The sequence below is a fragment of the Rousettus aegyptiacus genome, unplaced genomic scaffold, assembly GCF_014176215.1.
Source record: "Rousettus aegyptiacus isolate mRouAeg1 unplaced genomic scaffold, mRouAeg1.p scaffold_m13_p_16, whole genome shotgun sequence".
Classification (NCBI taxonomy): domain Eukaryota; kingdom Metazoa; phylum Chordata; class Mammalia; order Chiroptera; family Pteropodidae; genus Rousettus; species Rousettus aegyptiacus.
Genome location: NW_023416291.1, coordinates 40332782 through 40355020, shown reverse-complemented (window position 1 = coordinate 40355020; position 22239 = coordinate 40332782). Strand labels below are relative to the sequence as shown.

Genomic DNA, 22239 nt, shown 5'->3' with positions numbered 1-22239 from the left:
AGGTGGATGAGGGCATCTGGAGCTCGGATTGGGGTCTGGGGTAGATCTGCAGTGTGGACATCACTGGCATGTCCAAAGATCTGCTGGTGAGACTAGCCATTGACTGGCATTTAGGAACCTCGCTGGTGAAGGTTCCTACACTAATATGTAACCTTCTCTTCATGAGTGGCTCACAACTGTGTCTAAACATTTGTACAAGCGATGTGGTTTATGCTCAACAGCTGCTTTCTGTGCTGCTAGAATTTTGGTACCTGCCAGACGGAGGCTCCTATGTGACCGGCCCCAATAAAACCCTGGGCACTCTGGCAGACGCTTCACAGTTGTCACAGCTTGGCAATCAAGGAATTAAGTGCGTCCTGTGTGAGCCTGCATGAGGAGTCTAAAACTTGTGCCCGCTTTCCTCAGACATGGTTCCCCATACCTTTTCCCAAGTCCATTTTCCTTGCCCTTTGGCTCTAAGACATCAGCTATATGCTGAGTTCCAGTGACCCATTGAACTGAGGGTGGCCTTGGGGATCCCAAATGAGTAGAAGAAACCCACTGTGGGACCAGTCTGGAGAAGAGGCAAACAGTGGCCGAGCCATGTGCCAAAAGCCAGACAGAATTGAGATCTTGGGGGTGAGGATACCCCGAGAGGTGAGGAAGGGGGCTTAAAGCCTAGTGCAATTTGGCAAATGGGTGCCAGCAGGGACCAAGAGAAAATCTTGGTTGCATCATGGGTTGATACCGACTGTGTTAAGTTCAGCAGGGTACACAGTAAACCCAAGTGGCACTGAGTAAGGACCCCTCTTTTACTGTGGGTTGAGACAAAGCTGAGTGGGGTGGGGTGAGAAGTTTAATTTTCCAAGTCAGTCCTCTAATAAGTGTCATCTCCTCAAACCTAGGGTGCCCACCGCCTCCACTTTGATCCTGTCCAGCCCCAAGGCCCCAGTGGCATGGGCTATTTTAATTAAGAGGTATCCTGAGTACCCACAACCCGCCCACATCCATCTACCTACGGGGAAAATGTGGACGTGAAAATCTGTGAACATGAGCTTTAATTTGTTTTCTTTAACTGTGTTTGTTTACTGATATAAACAGAGCATAAGAGATTTCAGGAGAGAACAGACTATGGCTGGTATGTTGGTTTTAATTCAAAAAAGAAAAAATTATGACGCCAATGGCTTGGGTTGACAGCACTTTGCGGGGAGGGGTAAGAAAAAGAAAAAGGCTCCCTGAACACCCCTTGGACCTGGTGACCTGGTCCCAATTGCACTCTGGGAAGGCAGAGCTGTCAGAACAAAACCAGTGACAGCAGTTAAAAGCCAGCCTAGACAGCTCTGTGGTCGGTCTACTGTTGGGGACACTCTGAGCTCTTGGTCCCATCCAGCCACAGGTGTGCATGTGTCCCATCACCTGGGTCTGCTGCTGGAAATCAAAGACAAAATCACTTCATGGCACTACAGATCTGGAAAAATAAAAATCTCAGCTAGAAAGAACATCCAATTTGGAGACTGTGGAAGGACAAAGAGGGGTAGGAACAGTTTGGGAGCGAAGGCCGACACCCCAATCACAGGTGGACAGTGTGTGGTTGCATTTTCGGGGTCACCCGTGGACACGCGGTGCCCCTCCAGTGATCAGACGGGGACTGCTGAGAGGCCCGCTGACCACGCCCAAGGCCTGGCTGTGAACAGGAAAGGCCCCTCCGCTGCTGAACGCTTTACACAGGATTTCCTTAATTTGTGCTTCCCTTTGGTTTGAGAGTCAAAAACTGGGGGGGCGGGTGGGGAAGAAACAATGTTTTTTGTCACTTGTCCAAAACTGAGAGAAAAGGTGAAAGCAGGCGTCAGATATGTCAGCAGATGCTTCCCAGGTCTGGTGTGGGTCACCTCACTGAGGGTACGGAGCTAGGCACTCCTGGAACCATCACTGGCCTTTGAGGACCTCGCTTCTACAGTGGGGGATGTAGACGGGCTTTCTGGTGGGGTCTTAGCTGTGCCACACCCCAGAGGTGGAGGCCCTCCACATTGGTCGCTACTGACGGTCATGTTGGTCATGTTGTCTCATCTTTCTCTTTAGGTTCACGATGTGTGGGCCAGTTCGGCAGATGTCACAGGAAAAATACCAAATTCTTAACTTATTCCATCTCCAAACTTGAAAAAGATCAGACAGTTACTAAAATAAACGATTTCTCAATTGTGTTCTGGTGGCCGCGGGCCCAGCAGCCGTGGGCCCGGTGGCCGTGGGCCCGGTGGCCACAGCGGGAACGTTGGAGGGTGGAGGGCCCCGGCTGAGTGAGGTGCTCACTCAGGACAGGCACAGTCAGCTCGGCTGAGCAAGGCTCAGAGTAAGGCGGCGTTCCTCACAGAAGAACACATCGGAAAAAGCTGGTCTTCTTCTGCTGGTCTGGTGTGATTTTGACTCCCTGGTTGCTCCCCTGGGGGCTGTTGCCTTCCTGAAATCACAAGAGGTCTTCTGAGATTATGGCTGAGCATCAGCATTCTGTCTTAACCAACCAGTCAGCCAACCAAGGAACCAATCAACCAACCGTCCACCTGTAGGTCTATCCTTCCCCTCTCATCCATCACCTTCAACCAACCATCCATTTATCCATCCAACTTCTACGTTCCTTCCTCAAGCTAACCAACCACCTGTCTAGTCCCTTCCTTCGATCCATCCATCCGTCACCTCCCAAACATCTACCCATCCCCTTCCTATCAATCATACACCTGTCCATTCCTTTCCATCCAATCATCCTCCTCCATCATCCATCTATCCAACTGTCCCTTCCAACTGACAATTCACCCTTCACAAACCCAAATATACTTTTCATCTAGTACCCACCCACTCTTCCTATCATCATCCTTTCAATCATTTATTCACTTACCCACCTACTCCTTTCCATCCGTCCCCTCAACTCCTTTCCATTTATTTACCCATCTTGCTCTTTTCTCTACTTTCTTCTCTCTATTCACACACCCTTCTCTCCTCCTTTCTACCCCTCTGTGCTTAGCACCTACCAGCAAGGCAGCCAAGGGGCAGCAGAAAGACTATTGGGATTTGGGGGCTGAGGGTGTTGGGCTTAAGGTCTTAATGGCGCTCACATCCAGCTGGTTTCCACATCTCTGTACTGAGGCCTGGCTTACCACCTCACGCCCAGTCCACCTTACACCCTGCTGCGGGTCGTACAAACCCTCGACTCTAGCCTTATCCATTCAAACCTTACTGAAAACACACCAGTGCCCCTCAATGACCCCGTTTTGAGGACTGCACCAAATATGTCACCCGGCATTTGGAGCCTCTGTGATCTGGCCCCTACTGACCCTGGGGACGTAAATCCTATTTTCTCCCACGTCACCCTGTTGGGAAAGGTTCAGCTCTCTTTGCTTTGACTAATTCCTTCTCATTTTGCAGCTCTTAGGCAAAAACTGATTTAACAGTAACACTTCTGGCAGGGTTATGGTCAACTCCTAAGTGGTCGCTGGGCATGCAGTAGTAGACAAGAGCCACTGCCCTGGGACGCTCCCACTGAAAGGGGGAGCCAGAAGTCACACGGGTAAACAAACGTGCGGTGCTTTCCCAGCAGTGAGGAAGGAGAGGAAAGGCAGGGCGAAGGGAGGACATGTGATTTGAAAGAGATGTGTTGTTTTGTTTTGTTTTTATAATTACCACCTTTTCTTTTTTTAGGCGAGGGAACCCTTGGTTGATCTCACAGATTGCAAGGACCTTGTCATCTTATAATCTCTTATTTAAAAAAAATTTTTTACACCTACAGCACCTGATCTTCCTAGGTTGTCTCCCATCCAAATACCAACCAGGCCCGACACTGCTTAGCTTCCGAGATCAGACAGGATTGGGCTTGTTCAGGGTGGCATGGCCATAGACTGATGGTGATGTCTGAACAGAGACCTCACGGAGGGAGTGAAGACTGGGACAGTCCAGACATATGATCAGTAGAAACACCGTCAGAGACGTCCATGTCCTAATCTCTGGAACTTGCTGAATATGGTACCTGACGTGGCAAGAGGGACTTTGCAGATGTGACTAAGGTGAGATGGGGAGAGCGTGCTGGATCATCCAGGTGGGCCCCATCTAATCCTGTGAATCCTTAAAAGCAGAGAAACCCTCTTAGTTGTGGTCCAAGGAAAAGAGGTGACGATGGAACAGGGTCAGAAAGATGCGGAGTGGCTCTGGCTTTAAAGACGCTGGACAGGGAAGGAAATGGATTCTTCCCTGTGGCCTCCAGATATGAATGCAGCCCTGTTGACACTTTGATCCGGGCCCCGTGGGCCCCATTTTGGACTCCTGACCCCCAAGACAGTAAGATGAGGGTGTGTGGTGTAAGCTGCTGTTACAAGAATGAGTTACCGCGGCCTGAAGAAACTAATGAGGGGGCAGGACCCCAGGTGGAGGGAAAGCCCAAACCAACATGGGGTGCTCCAAGAACAAGAAAAGCATTGGCTGCATCACAGAGGTGACAAGGAAACTGCCAAGTGACAAGGAAGAGGGGTGGCAGCAGCCAGAGCATGAGGCCCAGGCGGCCTGGAATGGCGGTATGGGGTCTGCTATCAAATGCAGTGAGAAGCACTGGGTGGTGCTAAGCGGAAGAATGCCAGAGGTCCGGAGGTGGGGTGGGCATCGGCAGAGCCCAGCTTTCTGTGACGCTTCCGAGAGAGAAGATAGGGTTAGGCAGAGGTGGCTCTAACAGTGATGGAAAAGACAGACATGAACTTGCAAATGGTAGATAAAGAACTCCTGGGGATCTAATTATTGACTGTGATAATAGCCAATAATATTATATTATGAGCTTCAAAATTGATGAGACTAGACCTTAATTGTTCTTAACACAAAAATAATGATAAATTATGTGACATGATAGAGTTGTCAGCTAATGCTACCATGATAATCATTTTGCAATATATTAATGTACCAACAAACCAATATTGTATACCTCAAACTTACATAACGTTGTATGTCGGTTATATTTCAATTTTTAAAAAAAGATAAACGTGAAATGGTATGGGGCTACAACTCTGAATACAAACAAAGGTGGCAGGAAATGGGTAGGAATTTAACTGTCAGTGATGTGTGATTCAGTTAAGAAAAAGCAAAATCACAAGGACTTTGGCTGAGCACAAGCACTTTGTAATCTGTGCCCTGGAAAGATGCGGCACATTCTGGAAGCCATCAACAGGGCAGTATCCAAAACGTGGGCCAAGTGGCACCATGATGCTCAGTGCAATTGCCAGTGGGCAAAAGTGAGTCAGAAGGATTGTTAAGAATCAAACTTTTACCATTATACCGAAGAGAAAAAAATCATTAAGAAAATCACAATTGCAAGAAAATTTAAGAAAACTACATTAGTTTACATGAACTGCTTCTCATTTGGGTCAAAAAGTTGCTATTAAATCAATCTTGTGCCTTACGATCCAATTCACGGTAACTTAGAATTATGAAAATATATTCATTTTAATCAGGTGTGAACTACTTAAATGGTGTTCTATGTTTTATGTGTATTCTCGTGTGATGAGACATAAAGTGCACCACAAATGGAACGCTTCATCCTCCTAATCAGGCAACGGACAGGATCACCTGTCCAGGAAAGAGTGGCCGCTGGAACTGAAGCGCTCCCAGGTGACACAGTAGTGTTCGAGTGTTAAACGCACCTGAAGTTTGGTTGAGCATTCAGACTGGACCGAGAAAGCACAAGTTATGCTGAGTGCTAGAACTATGAAATGCTCATGTGGTGAGCAAAAAAGCTAGAAATGAATGAAAGGGTGGACGGGAGGGATTTGGGCAGGACCTCCTGGAGGCCTCAGCCCTGGGACCCACTGAATGTCAGAGAGCCATCACAATCTGCAGAGTCTGGGGCTAGAGAAAAACAGCTATCAACCTGCCAGACTCAGATGGGTGCTGCTCGTGGCCATCATCTTCAGAACGAGATGGAAAAGGCTATGTGTCCCCTGCCTGCTTGTATGCTCAGCAGGCAGGGCTTGTCTGCCTGGGTACGGCGTGGAGCTGAGCAGCTCAGGGCCATGAAGAAGAACGAAGCAGGTGAGTGCGTCCAGCGGCCGATGCCCCAACCACACCTGCTACCTCTTCCCCCCTTCCCTGCTGGGTCCAGCTGGGCCCTGAAATGCAGGATCTACCCAGGGCTGCGTCACACCACCGAGGCAGAAGACGGCAGGCTCCAAGAGGGAACCATGTGGGGGACAGAAAGGACACTCACCAATTTTTTGTCCATTTTTGCTTTGATGTCTCTGGCGAGAGTGAAAAATGCCTGCGGAATAAGGATGTTGTTAGCATCCCAGCAATGGGAAGCAGATGGGCACCCGCTGGTTCCTCGGCGCCCACGTGGAGTGGGACAGTGGGGTGGGCAGGGGTCTCACCTGTCCAGCTCTATCTCCTACCCCTGCCCACCAAGACAACCACTTCCCCGGAGCCCACAACCCTGGCAGGTGGGATCACCTTTGACTAGTCAGGGAGAAAATTGAGACTCAGAGGGACTAAGTGACTTGTCTCAAGGCGCCCAGTGGTTAAATGACCAATCTGGAAGGATCCAGGAAGAGAACCCATCCCTTGCTCCTGTGCTGTCTGCCCACTTTGCCCCTTTTTTGAAGGTGAGGAGCAGAGCAGAGAAAGACAAGTGGCTCATTGGCCAAAAAAGTTTCATTTTGGGTTCTTGCCAGATGAAGAGGTCTGGAAAGGTCAGAATAGGGTGAAAAGGTCCTTTAAGGGACAGCAGAGGCGCGAGCTGGCCTGACCCCAGGCTGCTGCCTCTGTCACAGACTCTTCACCCTTTCCTCCCTTCCCTCGTCTATTCTTTCAACAAACACTCAGGTGACACAAAAAGTTCTGTCATAGAGTGGGGCTTAGGGTGCTGGGGATCCAAGCAGTAGGCCTAAGGGTCTGGGAATGGTCGAGGCTCCCTTGGGGAGGGGCCACTTAGGCAGGGCCTTGATGGAAAAGGGGGTGTGAGGGAAGAGACTGCAAGCAAAGGCTTGGAGGTGGCCTGCCATGGACAGTGGTGGGCAAGGCCTGATCTGTGTGTGGCACACATCAGCTGGGGCTGGCTAAAGAGGACCTCTTGAGCTAAGAGTGAGGGGTTGAAGCCAGGGGCAACATGAATAATCTGTTCTGGAAAGATCACTGGGGTGGTAGGATAGAGGGGAAGGTGGGTCAGCTGCAAGGCTGGCATCGCCTATGGGGAGGAGAGGGCAGCCTGAACCAAGGCTTGGCCAGCACTCCCTACTCCATCTGGCCTTGTGACTAGGACCTGTCTGTGTGGGTGGCATAGCCAAGAGCACCAACCTGGAGCTGGGCCTGGGTACCAGCCAGCTGGGACTCTCTGGGATTCAGTTTCAACATCTGCAAAACCTGCCTGCTTCCCAGGGCTCCCCGAGAGCCAGTGAGATAATGTCCTAGGTGCCCAACTGGGGCCCGAACCTACTGACATCAGAATATGGGGGCCATTTACCCCCGGGCCACTGGGGCCTCACACACGGCCCTGCCCAGGAAGTGCCCCTTGGACAAATGGCAGATAGGGCAACCCAGAGCCTGTGGTCGGTCCCTGTGGCAGAGCCTGTCTGGAGGGTGCAGCCAAACCCTCAGGCCGAAGTGGCTGGGGGTCCCTGTGGCAGAGCCTGTCTGGAGGGTGCAGCCAGACCCTCAGGCCGAAGCAGCTGGTGCTGTGGGCCTGGGACTCACGTTCTCCACGTTGATGTTGGCTTTCGCGCTGGTCTCCATGAACTTAATTCCATAGTCCAGTGCCAACTGCGAGGAAGGGAGACACACATGCACATGTCAGCCACCAGGCGCCCCTGACCCCCAGGAAGCACGCTAAAGGGGGAATAGTGATGGGGGAAGGGCCCAGGCCTGTGGATTTGTTCCAAGTCACCCGTGGACAGCAGGTGGAGAAGGCCTGGCTCAAACCACGGCTTCATCCTCTGCTCCCTATGGCCTCGATGGGTCTGCTGAGGCATCAGGTAGGAACCCACAGAGGATGGCCTAGAAGCCCGAGGGCCGTGTGTCTCCCACTCTCTCTTCCCATGCACAGGCATCACTGGGCAACTGATTCATTCCTGTTTGCCTGGCAAAGTCCCTCATCCCGAGACCCTCAGTCTTGGACAAGCCAGGATGGTGGGCCACCTTATGTTCATGAAGATTCTAAGAGGTTCTTCCCCAAAGCTGGTCTTCTCATCAGCGAGCAATTAAGGGGCCCTGTGGGGCAGGGCAGGGATGGCCTTCATGCGGGGAACCCCCAAATCCTGAGGTCCCTCTGCCCTGAGGTGCCTGGCAGTGCCAGGCCTAAGTTAGCCATCGTGCTCACCTTCTCTCCCCGTTCCTTGGACACTTGTCTCTTGTCATTCACGTCACACTTATTCCCAAGTATCATCTTTTCGACGTCTGCAGAAGCATGCTGGGGGGAGGGAGCACACAGAGGAGGTGAGATGCTGGTCAGGCTGGCCCACAGGCCAGTTTGCAGCCTGACCCCCAAAATCAGAATGGTGGAGTCAGGACTGCTGAGTACACCCCTGTGCAGATGACTGGCTGAAGCTCAGAGAGGCTGAGTGACCTGTTCGATGTCACAGAGCCAACACCAGGATCAAGTCCAGGGTTCTGGCTGCTTCTGTGCCCAAACACACACTTTATGGCTGCTGAAGATGGCTTCTCTATGTTCTGCGTCACACAGGCTCCTGGGTCAGTCCCTGGGATCCTGGTGAGGTCTATGGGAGGTTCCCCCACTCACCTCACTCTTTCCTTCCCAGGCTCCTATCCTGGAAGCTTCTGCCTTGCTCCAGCTCACTCTTTTTGGGCTCTGAAAATGGGCCGTGCCTGGGGTGGTGACAGGCCTGGGTTCTTCGCCACCCCTCAGCAATCACTTAACTTTGCCCTCACACCCGAAAATGGTGCCTTTGTCCCAACTGTCCCTTCTCAGTGCAGTGGCCCTGGCTTCCTGAAGGCCTCTGGCACCAGACAGGACCTTCTTCTTCCTGTAGCTCAGACCTGCTCTCACTGAAATGCCCTGCATGGCTCCGTGCCTAGCCTCCTGCCAGCTGGAGGGCCCTATTGCCTGCTGGCCAGAAACAGAGCTTCCAAAGACACCATGAGTGCGGGCAGTTCCTCCTCCTCAGCCAGGTGCAGCCTCCCGCCAGCAAATTTAAGGCCATCTGGGAGGTGGCCCGATGCTACGGCTTATAATCCTTGGGCCAAGAGTGAGTGACATGCCGTGGCTGCCCAGGAGGGTAAAGTTCTCTGGCCGCACCTCAGACCTGATGCCCCACCTGGTGAGTCACCAAAAGCTGCAAGTTCCATCATCCAGGAAGGCATTGGAGGTGAGGTAAGCTCCTTGGGGAGCAGGAAGGTAATGACATTGGCTTGGGGATGGGGTGGGGGTGGGGGGGTGAAACTGGCCACCTCCCTTTCCCTCCAGGGTTCAAAGTCTCTTCACAGCCAGATGTGGTACAAGTGCTGCTGTCCTGAAGACACGCCAGCTCACACCCCATTCTACTGTTGCTCAAAGTACGCCTGGCACAGCTTCTCACCACGCCCTCCAAATACAAGGGTTATGCCAATTCTAAAACCTTCCTTTACTAGAAAAGTACCAAATGTTCACAGTGACCAAGAGCTTGAGTATCATCTCTTTCAACCAAGACATTTCCAAACCCAACAGCCCAGCCAGGGAAATGGGCTCTCAGAGGCACTCTGTGATGAGGCCAGGCCAGCATGGTCTCCGGGACCAACCACCTGGGTTTCAGTCCCCGCTCCAGCTGTGTCCCTAGCTATGCGGCTCTGGGCAAATTCCTTGCTGGTGTTTCTGTGCCTCAGTGATCTCGTCCATAAACCAGGGGACTCTAGGGTGAGGACCAAGGAGAGGACAGGTGGGACATTCCTGTGTGTAAATGGGGCCTGCAAGCCTTACCTCCTCAATGTTCCGAATCCAGTTCCGGATGTTGTCAAAGGACTTCTCATTGGTGATGTCGTAGACCAGCATGATGCCCTGAGGAGACAGAGCTGTGCTCTAGACAAGCTGTGAGCTCTCGGAGGGGGAGCTCAGCGCAGGGGAGTCACGGGACCCTGACATAATACCCTTCCCCGCAACTCCATCCCTGGGGCTCTTCCTTTGCTGGGCTCCAGCGCCAGCCTCTCCCTGGTCTCCCAGGTTCCAGTATGGCCCCCTCAGCCACTGAGGTGACCTTTCGCCCCACAGACCAGGTCCCACCACATCCACGCTCACAATGGCCTTGCTGGCTCCCTGCTGTAGGCAGGATAAATACGGTCCACACATCCTGGCAGCCCTGGGTCCTGCCAACCTCCCAGCCTCACGTCCTGCAGATCCTCGCCCTGGATGCTGTGTTCCACGGCCCTGGTGCCCGCTGTGCTTCTCCCCAACACCAACCCTCGGCTGTGCTCAGCTTATTTCATACCCTCACTAACCCCCTGTTCTGGCCCAAGTTGCCTCCTGGGCTTGGCCAGTGCTACTTCCTCTGGGCGCCCTAGCCTGTCCCTCATCTGGCATCTACTGTGTGCCAGGCATTCCAGTGAGGTCTCCCTGAAGCCTCACAGGCCCAGGTCAGGTGGTCCCACCACCTCCACTCAGCAACACTGAGGCTTCTGTTGTTCCATAACCAATATATGAGCACTGGGGTACAATCCCTGGGTCCCAAGAGTGCTGCAGAGTGACTCTGCCTCCACCTGAGCCCATGATCTTACCATCACTGTGAGAGGCAAATATCACCGTTTGTTAGAGAGTAAACTGAGGTACAGAGAGAAGTGACCTTTCGGAGGCAAGGCCAGGTGGGGCTAACCCTGGAGGAGCTGATGACACTGGCTTCTGCAAGGAAGCTCCCTGGGCCCCCCTTAGGACCAAGCAATGCTCAGGGCCACCGCTAGACAACTTGAGGGGTGCCCACAGTGAGCCCGCCTACAGCGCCGTCGCAAGCTCCCTGTGCAGCCCAGCACCTGGGCCCTGAGGCACACGGCCCCAGCCGTCCTGCCCAGGCGCAGCTTACTCTACTCCCTCATGCCGCCCGCTCCTGCAGCCCAGCCCTTTGTCCACAACTCTGGTGTGGCTGAGACCTTGTCTCTGAGGCTGCCTGAGTTTGCACAGTAGGAACAAGGGCCGTGTGCACTGGGCAGAGAATCACGGGGGTGAGGGTGTGTGACAACACCATGGAGACAGGGCAAGGAAACCACAGCACTCCCAAACCCCCACTGTGACCTTAAGGATACGCGTGGTGGCTTTATAACCTGCCATGGCCACGACCCCTCAAAAATATGCCGTCTGGGGGTCTCATTCAGGGCTCTCCTGGGGGAACTTACAGACTGCTGACAGGAGGCCTCGGAGGTTTCAGTGGCCATGATGTCTACCTCACTCGGACCAAGGCCAGCAAGCATGAGCAGAGGACACTGGTGGGCAGACTCCATTAGTCAAACACAGGGCCTCTGCTTAGCAGCTGCCCTCCCGCGACCAGGGGCCGGATGCCACGGGATTCCAAGGTCCCAGATTTTTACTTACGGGAGTGGGGCAGTGCATAGAGCTCTCTATCAAGAAAGAGCAGAAGTACCTGGAAAATAGTGTCACCTATTCCAGGTCCTCCCTGAAACTCCCCTCAGGGTTCCCAGTGACCATTTCCCCGGCCCCCATCTGGGCACAGCTCCCATAGCAGTTTCTCAGCTCAGAAGGGGATACCAGACATCAAATGCTCTCATATTTGAGACCCCATGGTTTAGTACCACACAGACAGAGATGATAATGAGGCTGCAATGGTGGCGATGTTCTCTGCACTGTCCTGCAAGGTCACTGCTGGCCACACACAGCTCTGGGGCACTTGAAATGCAGTTGGTGAGGCTATGGGGCTGAATTTCCTATTTTAACTGACTTAAATTCAAATAGCTAGCATCTTCTAAATGCGTCAGTGCAGGTCTAGGAGGATCATAAGCCACAAGTGTCTTGGGGCTGAACAGGGTCTTGCAGATGGCTCAGTCCAGCCTGGTCAGGAGTGGGCTGAAGATATGGGCACTGGAGAGAGCCCACTAGGACCGACCCAGATGTATACCCTCTGTGTGAATGGCACTGAGCTTCAGCTTCCTCGTCTGTGTGATGGGGATAACTGTGGAACCCAAGCTCAGGGTAGTCCCGATTTTGGCCAAAACCTGAGCCCAGTGCCTGGCACACAGAAGTGCTTGGTGAATGGGGTGTGTGTGTGGGAGGTGTGGGGTGCATTTTAGCCTAGGAGGGAGAGAGGGATGAGGCCACACAGAAGCTCCCCCAGGACTCCAGTGCCCTGAGTGCCCCACCTCACCAGAGCACAGCAAGATAAAGAGAAAATTAGTAAATTAATTTTAATGAGGAGCACTAAGGTTGCAACCCTTGTGATTGAGTTTCTATTATGTTTCAGATGCCATGTGGGTTACTAAATACTTAATGTCTCCAATCATTTCTGATGTCCACCAGCATTTCCTGAGTTTCTACCACATACTCCTAGCACAGTCCCAGGCACAGGGCATGTGGCAATGACCAAGATGTGGCCCTGGCCTCACAAAGCTTATGCCCTAGTGGAGAAAACAGGTGTCTCTGCAGTTAAATGATGGGGTGTGCCATGGAAAGGGCAGGGTGGGGTGGGATCTGGAAATGGGGAGATGACCATCTATCTTCCCAGGTGCTTGGAACATAGTCCTGTTCTCTGTTCCACCTTCCAAGTAAAGAGATGGAGCTCAGAGGGTGAACTGGGGTGCTAAGCTAGGTCCTGGGGAGTCTGTGTCTGCTCCCTCTGGACTAAGCGGCCTGCTTTGCATATCCCTCACACATGCATAACCTGCTTAGGGCCCTCAATGGCAGGCTTTGGCCTGTTTTAGGTCTCCCTCTGCATCCAGTTCAAGCCTGGCCTGGAGAAGGCGCTCAGTAAAAATATTTGAAGGATAACGAACCAGTCTCCTGATCACATCACTCTGCCTCAGGCCCACGCAACAAATGTCAACAGCCAACAGCCCAGAACAAGTAAGCTCCTGGACCATCTTCAAGTTTTCGGTAGCAAATTCCACAGAGACTGACGCAGGTCATGTGAATGCTAAGTGTTGGGGCATGCCATCTCTGATTTCACTGACTTTACCTGGAAGAACCGGCTTCCTGTGTCTTCCTGCATCCCCAAAGAATGAAGTTTCCTTAAACCCTGCATTGTCTCTAAAACCAGAAGGGGATGTATGTATGTGGGGGAGAAGCACATGGCCTTTTCCTAAAACTAACCCAAGACCAAAGACTCCCCGAGGAGCCAGAGCACGAGGTGCCTAAGAAATGGCCAGGTTTCGGTATCCAAGCTGTGATGTTCATTTTCACTTAAAAACAAAAGCACCAATCCATACCATTGCGCCCCTGTAGTAGGCTGTTGTGATCGTCCGAAACCGTTCCTGGCCAGCTGTGTCCCTAAAGCCAAGAAGTAGAGGGATATTAGCAACATAGTAACAGTGGTAACAAGGGGCATCTACTTGGGATGGACACCTCGCTTTCCCGTGGGTCATCTCTGATTCGTTGTCCTGCTATCGGCAGCACCCCCTACTCTCCTTACAGAAAAGAAAAATGTGGCTCAGACAGGTCAAGGACCTACTGATGGCTCCTAGCTGAGGACACAACAAATCCACCCTCTTCCTGGGGATTCCCTGGAGTTTCTGGGTCACAGAAGAGCCAAAGTCAGACGTTATTATTTGTAAAATTCTGAGGTCGCACATGTAGAAGGGGATGGTCATGTGGCATGGGAACATAGCTCATGATGGTGGGCTGAGCTGAGGACTTCAGCAAGGATTCAGGGAGCACTTTCATGCCATCGGTGGAGGCTAGGGGGAAAGTCCTTCCTTGATATGGAGGGGACACCTGGGTAAAACAGGTCCATGCCCAGCCTAGCTCCTAGCACGAAGGGCAGTCAGTGCTTGGCTTAAAGGTGACTTAACAGATTGGCAGCAGAGCCAGGGCCATATCTTTTGTCTCTAGGCCCAGGGCTCTTCCTGTGAGTCTGCACTGGGAGAGTTCTACACTTCTGAACTGTACAGAACGCCTCACTTGAAGATAAGGTGACTTTCTGACACCAGGACAGGCAATATTCATAGTTACAATCATTTTATTCTCAACCATGGCCTAGTCTATAAGAGTTTTAAAAGTCTCTAACCCCACTGAGACTAAGAGCAAGAGCAGGAAGACAGGAGGAAAGGAAAGAGAAACTGCTCGCTGGTACAGTGTCACTTTGGACTTGGGCACCGAGGCTACTGAGGAGCCAAGATTGGAAGTGGAAGAACTTGTGTAGTTTGTAACTTACAAGGCAGTAACTTATAAGGCAGCCAGAGCCAACTGACTGGGAGGGAGCTCTGTAGGATGGACAAGGCATTAGGCCTCATTCAGATTTTGGTTCTGAAATCAGATTCAGAAGTGAACACCAGTGAAGTTGAGGAGGCCCAAGAAGCAAAGGGGATGATGCTCGTGCTCTAAGACTTGGGAGGGTGGGGGTAGCTGCAGTGGGGAGTGGGTGGATTTGCAGCCCATCTTACGGTGCTCCCTCTCACTCACACCTATAGGCACTTGCCTAGATGGGAGGGATGGTGTTATCCTCCCAAATACAACTTCTCTATTTTGCTCGGGGCTCATGCTTCCTTGCAAGTGATGTGGCTGTAGGGTGGGCCTCCTCTACATCTGACCATCTGAGCTCAGCCTGAGCTCCAGAGCCATGGGCTGCAGACCAGTTAGCATCAGAGTTGGGAACTCATACTTCTCCAATTTTAGGTAGCACAGAAGCCAGCCCCAGGTGAGCAAAATGGAAACGAGTCTCACCACGGGGCTGGCCTCAGCTTATTTTTGGTTCTGGGGTTTCAGGTCTGCATGTTAGGAAGTGAGCCCTGGGCTGCCCCAGGAGAGAAAAGAGGAAGTGATGTCGACCTTCCTCAGCGAGCTAACAGGCTGAGAAGGAAATGCCAGCTGAGGCATCTCACCGTCCTGGCAGCCACCACCGCCAGGCTCACAGGGACCTCTCCAAGTTTAATAGGAGCAGGCTGCTCTAAAGCCCAGACCCAAGCTGTGCCCACATCAAAACGATGAGCTGAGGACTTGTAGCTCCATCCCCAGAAGGTACTGACACAGACTCTGGGCCCTAGCGGCTAGCATAGTTCCTGGGCTTCTGAAGAAAGTACCTGGGCAAGGCACGAAAAGATGGAGGCTGTGGTCATGGGGAGGGGGAGAGGGCACCAAGGGCTTCTGCTCAAGTGCTCGCTAGGTGAAAGCACCGACAAAGGCAGTGACTCTTACCATATCTGTAGTTTAATTCTCTTGCCATCGAGCTCTATAGTCCTAATTTTAAAGTCAATTCCTGAAAAAAAGAAAAAAGAAAGAAAAGGGCACATCAGTGTCAGCCCCATTTCCCAAGCTATGTCTGAGGAGGGTGCTGTCAACATGTGCAGGTTACAGCTGCCATGGTTTATGGAGCACCTGGCTGGCACTGGGCATGTGGGATCTTGGAATCCCCACAACAAATCTAGAGTGACCGGGAGAACTTTCTCTTCTCATGGAAGGGAAAGCTGAGGCTCAGAGGGCGGACAGGAGCTGCCTGGAGTGAGGCTGGCAGAGCTGACGGGAAAACCTAGGTAGCTCAGGTGCCAAAGCCTTGCTCTCTCCCCACCCCAAGAGGCATCCTCACAGAGTGGGCCCAGCAGAGCCTTTTGCTGGCCAGAAAGCCATGCTTCCTGCCACCCTGCCCTGGCCCTCCAAGCATACAGGATGCTAGGCCCCAAGACGCCACTGATGCAGGTAGGCCTCTGGTTTTGCACATACTATTCCTTCCCATCTTGCCCACCTGTGGGCCTGGCAAACTTCTCTCTCCTTAAAGAGCTGCTCAAAGGTCACCTCCCAAGAAGCCTTCCTGACTCTGCTCTCCTCTCTCCCACCCACCAGTTTTAGTCCCTTTCCCCAGGACCAGAGTGACCTCTCAGCCTCCACAGCTGCTCTCCACGCTTCCACGATTGCTCCCTCAGTCCCCTCCCCAGCTTCCAAAACACACACTCAACCGCAAAGCTAACCTCTGTCCCAGACCTTCCAGTGTGCCCATCAGCGGATGAATGGATAAACGAAATGTGGATGCAATGGAGTATTACTCAGCCGTGAAAAGGAATGAAGTACTGACATACGCTACAACATGGATGACCCTTGGAAACATTATGCTGAGTGAGAGAAGCCAGACACAAAATGCTATAAAGTGTATGATTCCATTTACATGAAATGTCCAAAACAAGCCAATCCAGAGAGACAGAATGATCAGCAGTTTCCAGAGGCTGCAGGAGGAATGAGATGGAACACTGGGGTGAGGTGGAGTGGGGTGGTATAACTAAGGGATTTGCAGTTTCTTTTTTGCATAATGAAAATGTTCTAGAATTAATGGTGGTGACAGCTGCACAACTCTATGAATATACTCAAAGCCATCAAATTGCACACTTTAAATGCATAGGTTATATGGCTTGTGAATTACGCCTCATTAAAACTGTTATAAAAACTCAAAACACCTTCCCATGGCTTCCCACCATCTCCTTGGCCCCAGAATAAAGTGAAAACAATTGCCTGCGTGCTTCACGGTCCTGCCTAATCTGGTCAACTGTCAGCACCCATAGCTCATGCCCCACCCTCTGGCCATGCCTTGGCCACCCTGCCCACATGGCTGTTTCCTAACCATCTCAAGCACACTCCAGCCTCAGGCTTTCATGCTTGCTCTTCCTGCTCTTGGAATTTTCTTTTCTTTCATGGTCACCTGGCTCTTGCCTCACTTTACTCAGGTCCCTGGTTCAAGTCACCGCATCCTTGCCATCTTCATTCTTTCCCTTTACCTGCTTTTTCTTCTTCATGTACTTTTCCCTGACATTGTCTATTTGATTACTTGCTCCATGAATCTTAGGAGCAAAACCTGATCAGAATGGCCTGTGTGAAGGGAAGACAGCCAAACCCAGTCTCTGCCCCTAGGGTTTTGTTCTAAATCACTGTTGTGCTTGACGCTCGGGCTTAGCTTGACCCCTCAGAATCCATGATGGCAATGCTAATTCTGTCCCTACCTGCCTCAGGAGCTGTCCTGGGGACCACAAAGAATATAAGCCTACACTTGAATTGTGCCCACTAGACCATAAGCTCCAGGAGGGCAGAAACTCAGAAGTTTTATGGTTACATATCCAGTGACTAAGCGTGGCAGGGGCTGAATACCTATTTTCTAGAAGCCAACTGCCTAGTCATACACACACACTTTGCTACAGGCCTTGTTACAATTCTGCTTCCCTGATTCATCGAAGTCATCTCTGCAGCCCCTATACCAAGATAACTGGCACACAGAAGGGAAAGATGGCTAAATGAAAGAATTATGGGCAACAGGATCTCCCTGGTGATGCGTGGTTTACAAAGCACTTTCACCTACATCATCCATTCCCCCTGAAGGAATGAATGAATGGGGCCCTGAGGAAGCGGTGAGCGCCAAGCCAGGCTGGAGAAAAACAATTCTGGGAGCCACAAGGCCAAGTACACACCACAAACAATCGATAGAGCTTATAGAAACAGGCTTTGGCAAAACATAACCCGGGCAGAAAATGAACAGCCACTTAATCCCTGATCTATCAAGAAAACCCAGAGGCACACTCAGTGCCAATGGAGAATCCCCTTTATGCATTAAGTTGTATTTCAGTACAAAGCAGCCAAGTGTCTCCTTTTCTTAAATCATCCCTTACTTCCTGTCACATATCCACAGGGACCTATGAAGTCAAGAAGCACCATTCAATCAGCAGGGCCCCACAACATCACTCAGCCCTGTTCTCCTTCTGAATTTCATTAACACACCAAATTTAATTAGGAAGTGTAAACTTTACAAGACCTAAGAATTATGAGGCTGTAACTTCAAAGTCAGGGTGAATTAAACTTTCCTAGAAGACAGAGGCCTGCAGGAAGGCTACGAGTGTTATGAGACCAATACAATGTGGGTGAGAGGGATCCTGGGTTCAAGTGCCACCTCCCTAGGTGACCTTGTCCAAATCATGTCCTCATCTTCAAGTGGAGGTCAGCCTCCTTGGAGCCCTAAATGCCAGCCTGAATTTTAAGAGTCAAGAATCAGAAACCAAACCAAAAACTCACCCTTGAATTGATCCCACTAGTGCTTGTGCTGAACAGGAAGATCCTGATGCTGAGAAACTGAGATGTGAGTTGAGACCCATAGCCTGCCAAGTGTTAACATCATTTCCTGATTGGTGGGTACACAGGGTTATCCCAAGGTTTGACCTTGGAGTGGGGTAGGGGAAGGAATCAGAAACACCTGTGCCCTGGGGAGGAATGCTATTATTACAGGAGCCATTCTGCTTTCTCTAGATAGCCTCTGGCAGTGGTGACAACCTGCTGTTTGTCACACAGTTCTGATCCTCAACCACCCAAGGCACTGCGCAAGGCACAGGGCGCCACTCCTAAACTAAAGAAACAGGGCTCAGAAAGGTGAAGTGACTATTCAAGGGTGAACAACAGCTGGAAATCAGGCATGACGATTTCTTCTACTTTGCACCTGGCACCTAATTGTTTTGCAAAGTGCAGCTCCTGAGGGGCAGTCAGCAGCTCACCATAGAGTTCAGGAGAGAACTTCATGGGGTTCAACTTACACAGGGGTAAGGCCCAGTCTGTTCCCTAGATTTTCTCCATTCAGAATCAATTCCTTGGCTTGGCAACAGTTTTCCCACTTCCCCACTGCGGAGCAAGGAGCAAGGCTGCATAGATCGGTGTTACTCCCAGGCCAAACCTTTCACGTGCACAAGAGCTGTTTCTGTGGCACGGAGAAAAGTCAGCTCCACTTTTGTGGCAGTCAGAACTGAAAAGCAACAAGCAAATTCTGTTCAACCACAATGTGGGCTGGTCTTGCGGGAAAGACTGCTCTGCAAAGTGACAACCAGTGTCCCGGGCCTTGTCTGGGCCTCGCGATAGGGAAGTCAGGGCTTTCTGTGGCAGCAGCTGATTCTGGTTTCTCACTGAAGCTTTTATCTGGCACCTCTTTGAGGATGACAGGCCCCCGGGAAGGCTGTTGTCACTTGCCACTGCTGTGACCCTCAAGTGGGATGGAAGGCTGGGGAGGGAAAGGTTCTGGACTTCCTCTCACCATTCCTTCTAGAGGATATTCACCCATGGGGGAAACAGGGTCAGGGAGAAGGAGCTTAACCCCTTATTATTCCTGAGGAAAGAGGCAGGAGAGGTCAGGATTAGAGTCCTGGCCCCAAGGTGGATCAGCTTTGTTTGTCCTGTGCTCCCACTTTCTGGGATAGCTGTGCCTTAAGTTTGGTGGTAAGATACACATGATTTCAAATCCTATCTCTGCCACCTGCAGACTGTATGTCCTTGGGCAAGTTCAACCCTCCCTGAGCCTCAAGTTCCTCATCTGTGAGATGGGCTCACAAAGACCTAACACAAAGAACTAGAGTGTAATAATACACATATAGCTCCTGGCACATAGTAAATTCTCAATAAGGTCAGATGTCACGGGTCTTTTCCCACGGTTAATTCCCCGTGTCTGTTTCACTTCTGCAAGACGACGACCCCAAAAATAGCTTCAAGGGTTGCTGTGAGGAAAGAACGAGATGACAGGCGCCAAGACCTGAGCCCAAGACCTATACTCCCCGAAGAGCGACTGAGGATTGGGGCCTCAGTCTCCTTATCTGCAAAATGGGCACTTGGTTTCCCCTAGATGTCCTGGGAACCCCGAACTCCAGTGAAGGCGACTGCTCTTGTCCCCTCCGACCCCCTACACCCTCTCAGATTCCTGGGTCCGTCCAACCCGGCTGCTCCCTCAGTCCCGGTCCCTCAAGGACGCGCCCAGCTCGGCCTCCGGCGACCCCGGCCGCTCCCCGGCCCCGCTACCTATGGTGGAGATGAAAGTGGAGTTGAAGGCGTCCTCGGAGAAGCGGAACAGGACACAGGTCTTCCCCACCCCCGAGTCCCCGATCAGCAGCAGCTTGAACAGGTAATCGTAGGTCTTCGCCATATTACACTCTCTCCCCGACGGGAAGTGCAGCCAGCGCCTCGCCACTGGTTGCTGCCCCTGTCCATCAGCGCCCATCCCACCTCCCATTGGCTCTCCGCCCGCGGCGCGTCACCGAGGCCGACGCCCGACCCCGCGCCCCGCCCGTCGCGGGGAGACCTGGGGAAGGGGCGAACGGGGAGCGGAGCCGGAAGCGGCCCATGAGCGCAGTTCATTGGCCGAGGCTCGGGATAGGGCGGGTTACGATTGGCCAGTTGTAAAGAGTAGAGGGGCTTCAAATGAAGACCAGGGCAGGGGGCGTGCACCCCGTGTCCCCGCCTTCTTCCCCCGACTCTGGGGAGGCCCCGCCCCGACACCGAGGGGAGGTGGAGCGCGAGGAGCGACGCCAACGGCTCCGCGCGCCCGCAACCCGTGGGCGGGATCTGAGCAGCGTGCGCACGCGCGCCGGAGAGTCCGTTAGGCGCCAGCAGAGGGCGCACGCGCGTGGTGTCTGGCTCCCGCCTCTCGGCCACGCAGGCTCAGTATCCGCCAGCACGAGCGCGGGAAGGCGCTGTTTTTGGTAGTATTTTCATGAGGCCTCTGCGTCAGGCCTGGGTAAGCAGAAGAGGAAAGGAGCTTAGGGGGCTCTTCACACTCGAAGCGAGGTTCCCCCAAGACGATCTCCGGGATCTCAACGCCGGCCAGGGGACCTGTTTAGATACTCAGATACAACTGGCCCCACCACCTCCTGCGTGCACCGAGACAATTCAGAACACGTCCTCGGACCTAATTATAGATTGTCTAGACCACTTTCTGCCTTCAATTCTTCCCCTGGAACCTCGCCTGTCCGAACGCAGTCAGCCCTCAGTGGCTTGGAACCAGCCGAAGGAGTTAGGATAGCGAGAATTACTAGTAACATTTAGGAACATTGGTTATGTGCCCGCCATTCGTGTCAACACTAAGAAAAAAAAAAAAAAAATATTTAGTTCCCACCCTAACCCGCTGAGGTAGGTATTACGGTTTAACCACGTTTTATAGTGAGAAAACCGAGGCCAGAGAGTCTAAGGTGAACTTTCTCAGACACCAAAGTGGGAAGTTGGGTTTCAAATTCAGACCAACAAGCTTCAGAGGCCAAGGTCTTGAACACGGTTTCCTGCTTCTTAGAGATGGGCTAAACCCTCTGAGCCATCAGAGACACCTAGAGGCTGGCCCCGGCTGTTCCAAGAGATAGTTCTGAGGCTCCCTTCCCTTTACTTCAGCCCATTCTGTTAATCTATTTAGGAAAAGCTTCAGCTAGAACCATACACCATTTTGTAGGTTTCAGCCTGCTTGGTATTTGATGCTATTGACCAAAGACTCTGGCAATTCTTTTTCTTGGCACGCTCATTTTATTTGCCCCTTTCTCCACTTGCCACCTACACCTCCCCTTTGGGTGTTGCTTTTCAGATTCTTTTGCAGTCTTTTTGGGGCTTCTGCTTGTACCCTAAACGTTCGTGTTTCCCATGGTTCTTCCTGTCTCTATTCAAACTTTAGAGTGAACTTACTCCCGGTGGCTTCTAGTATCCCCACGTTGGTGATTCTCACTTCTTAGAGAATGCATCGGGCACCCATCCCTCCACATCCAACTACTTCCTCGGCATCTGCCTTTGGATTTGTCAGATACTTCAAATTCAGCATGTCCACAACTGACCTCGTCATCTCACACTAGCTTGTCCTGAATTATCATCTGGCTGAAACCTAAATTATAATCTGGCTGAGACCTAAATTGTCTTTTGAGACTTTTCTTTCATCCCTCACGCCCTGGTTCTCAAGGTTCTAAATAGCCGTTAAATCTTACTCTTCTATTTCCATTGCCCATCAGATCATCACATCTATCCACTGGTCTTTGTGATCATTCTCTAATCCAGATTCCACCCTGTAGTGTGTTCATTCTAAAGCACTTACCCGATATCCAGCCATGGTCTATGGGCAAGATAAAGCCCTCACAACCTGGTCCTAAACTCACATTCTGTTTCCCACCCACACTTCGTGGCACTTGGAAACTTCCCAAGAGCTAAGACACATCAGTTTATTAAACATTGAACATTTGTGTTAAGTGCTGAGGCAGAAGGATGACAAATGGTACCCTGAGGTTAGATTACAGTCCAATGGGGTGGGGAGGTAGAAAGAACCTCAATCTAGTAATGGTAGGGGATTTAGAAAAGGGGATTATGTCGATATTCTCATCCTAAACAAACTCAGTGTCAGCTAAATGGTGAATAGCAGGAAA

The 22239-nt window shown here is 51.7% G+C and overlaps 1 protein-coding gene and 1 pseudogene across 1 annotated transcript; both read right to left on the bottom strand.

Moving 5' to 3' along the window:
- Positions 1 to 1109: 1109 nt before the first annotated feature.
- Positions 1110 to 20067, bottom strand: RAB8A (RAB8A, member RAS oncogene family). Its single transcript, XM_016157764.2, has 8 exons — positions 19871 to 20067; positions 15266 to 15326; positions 13342 to 13402; positions 9902 to 9979; positions 8309 to 8398; positions 7687 to 7752; positions 6209 to 6259; positions 1110 to 2434 (listed from the first exon to the last, which is right to left on the bottom strand). The coding sequence occupies exons 1-8, from the start codon at positions 19992 to 19994 to the stop codon at positions 2342 to 2344; spliced, it is 624 nt and encodes a 207-aa protein (XP_016013250.1). The 5' UTR covers positions 19995 to 20067; the 3' UTR covers positions 1110 to 2341.
- LOC118612761 lies at positions 3746 to 3864 on the bottom strand (annotated as a pseudogene).
- Positions 20068 to 22239: the final 2172 nt, after the last annotated feature.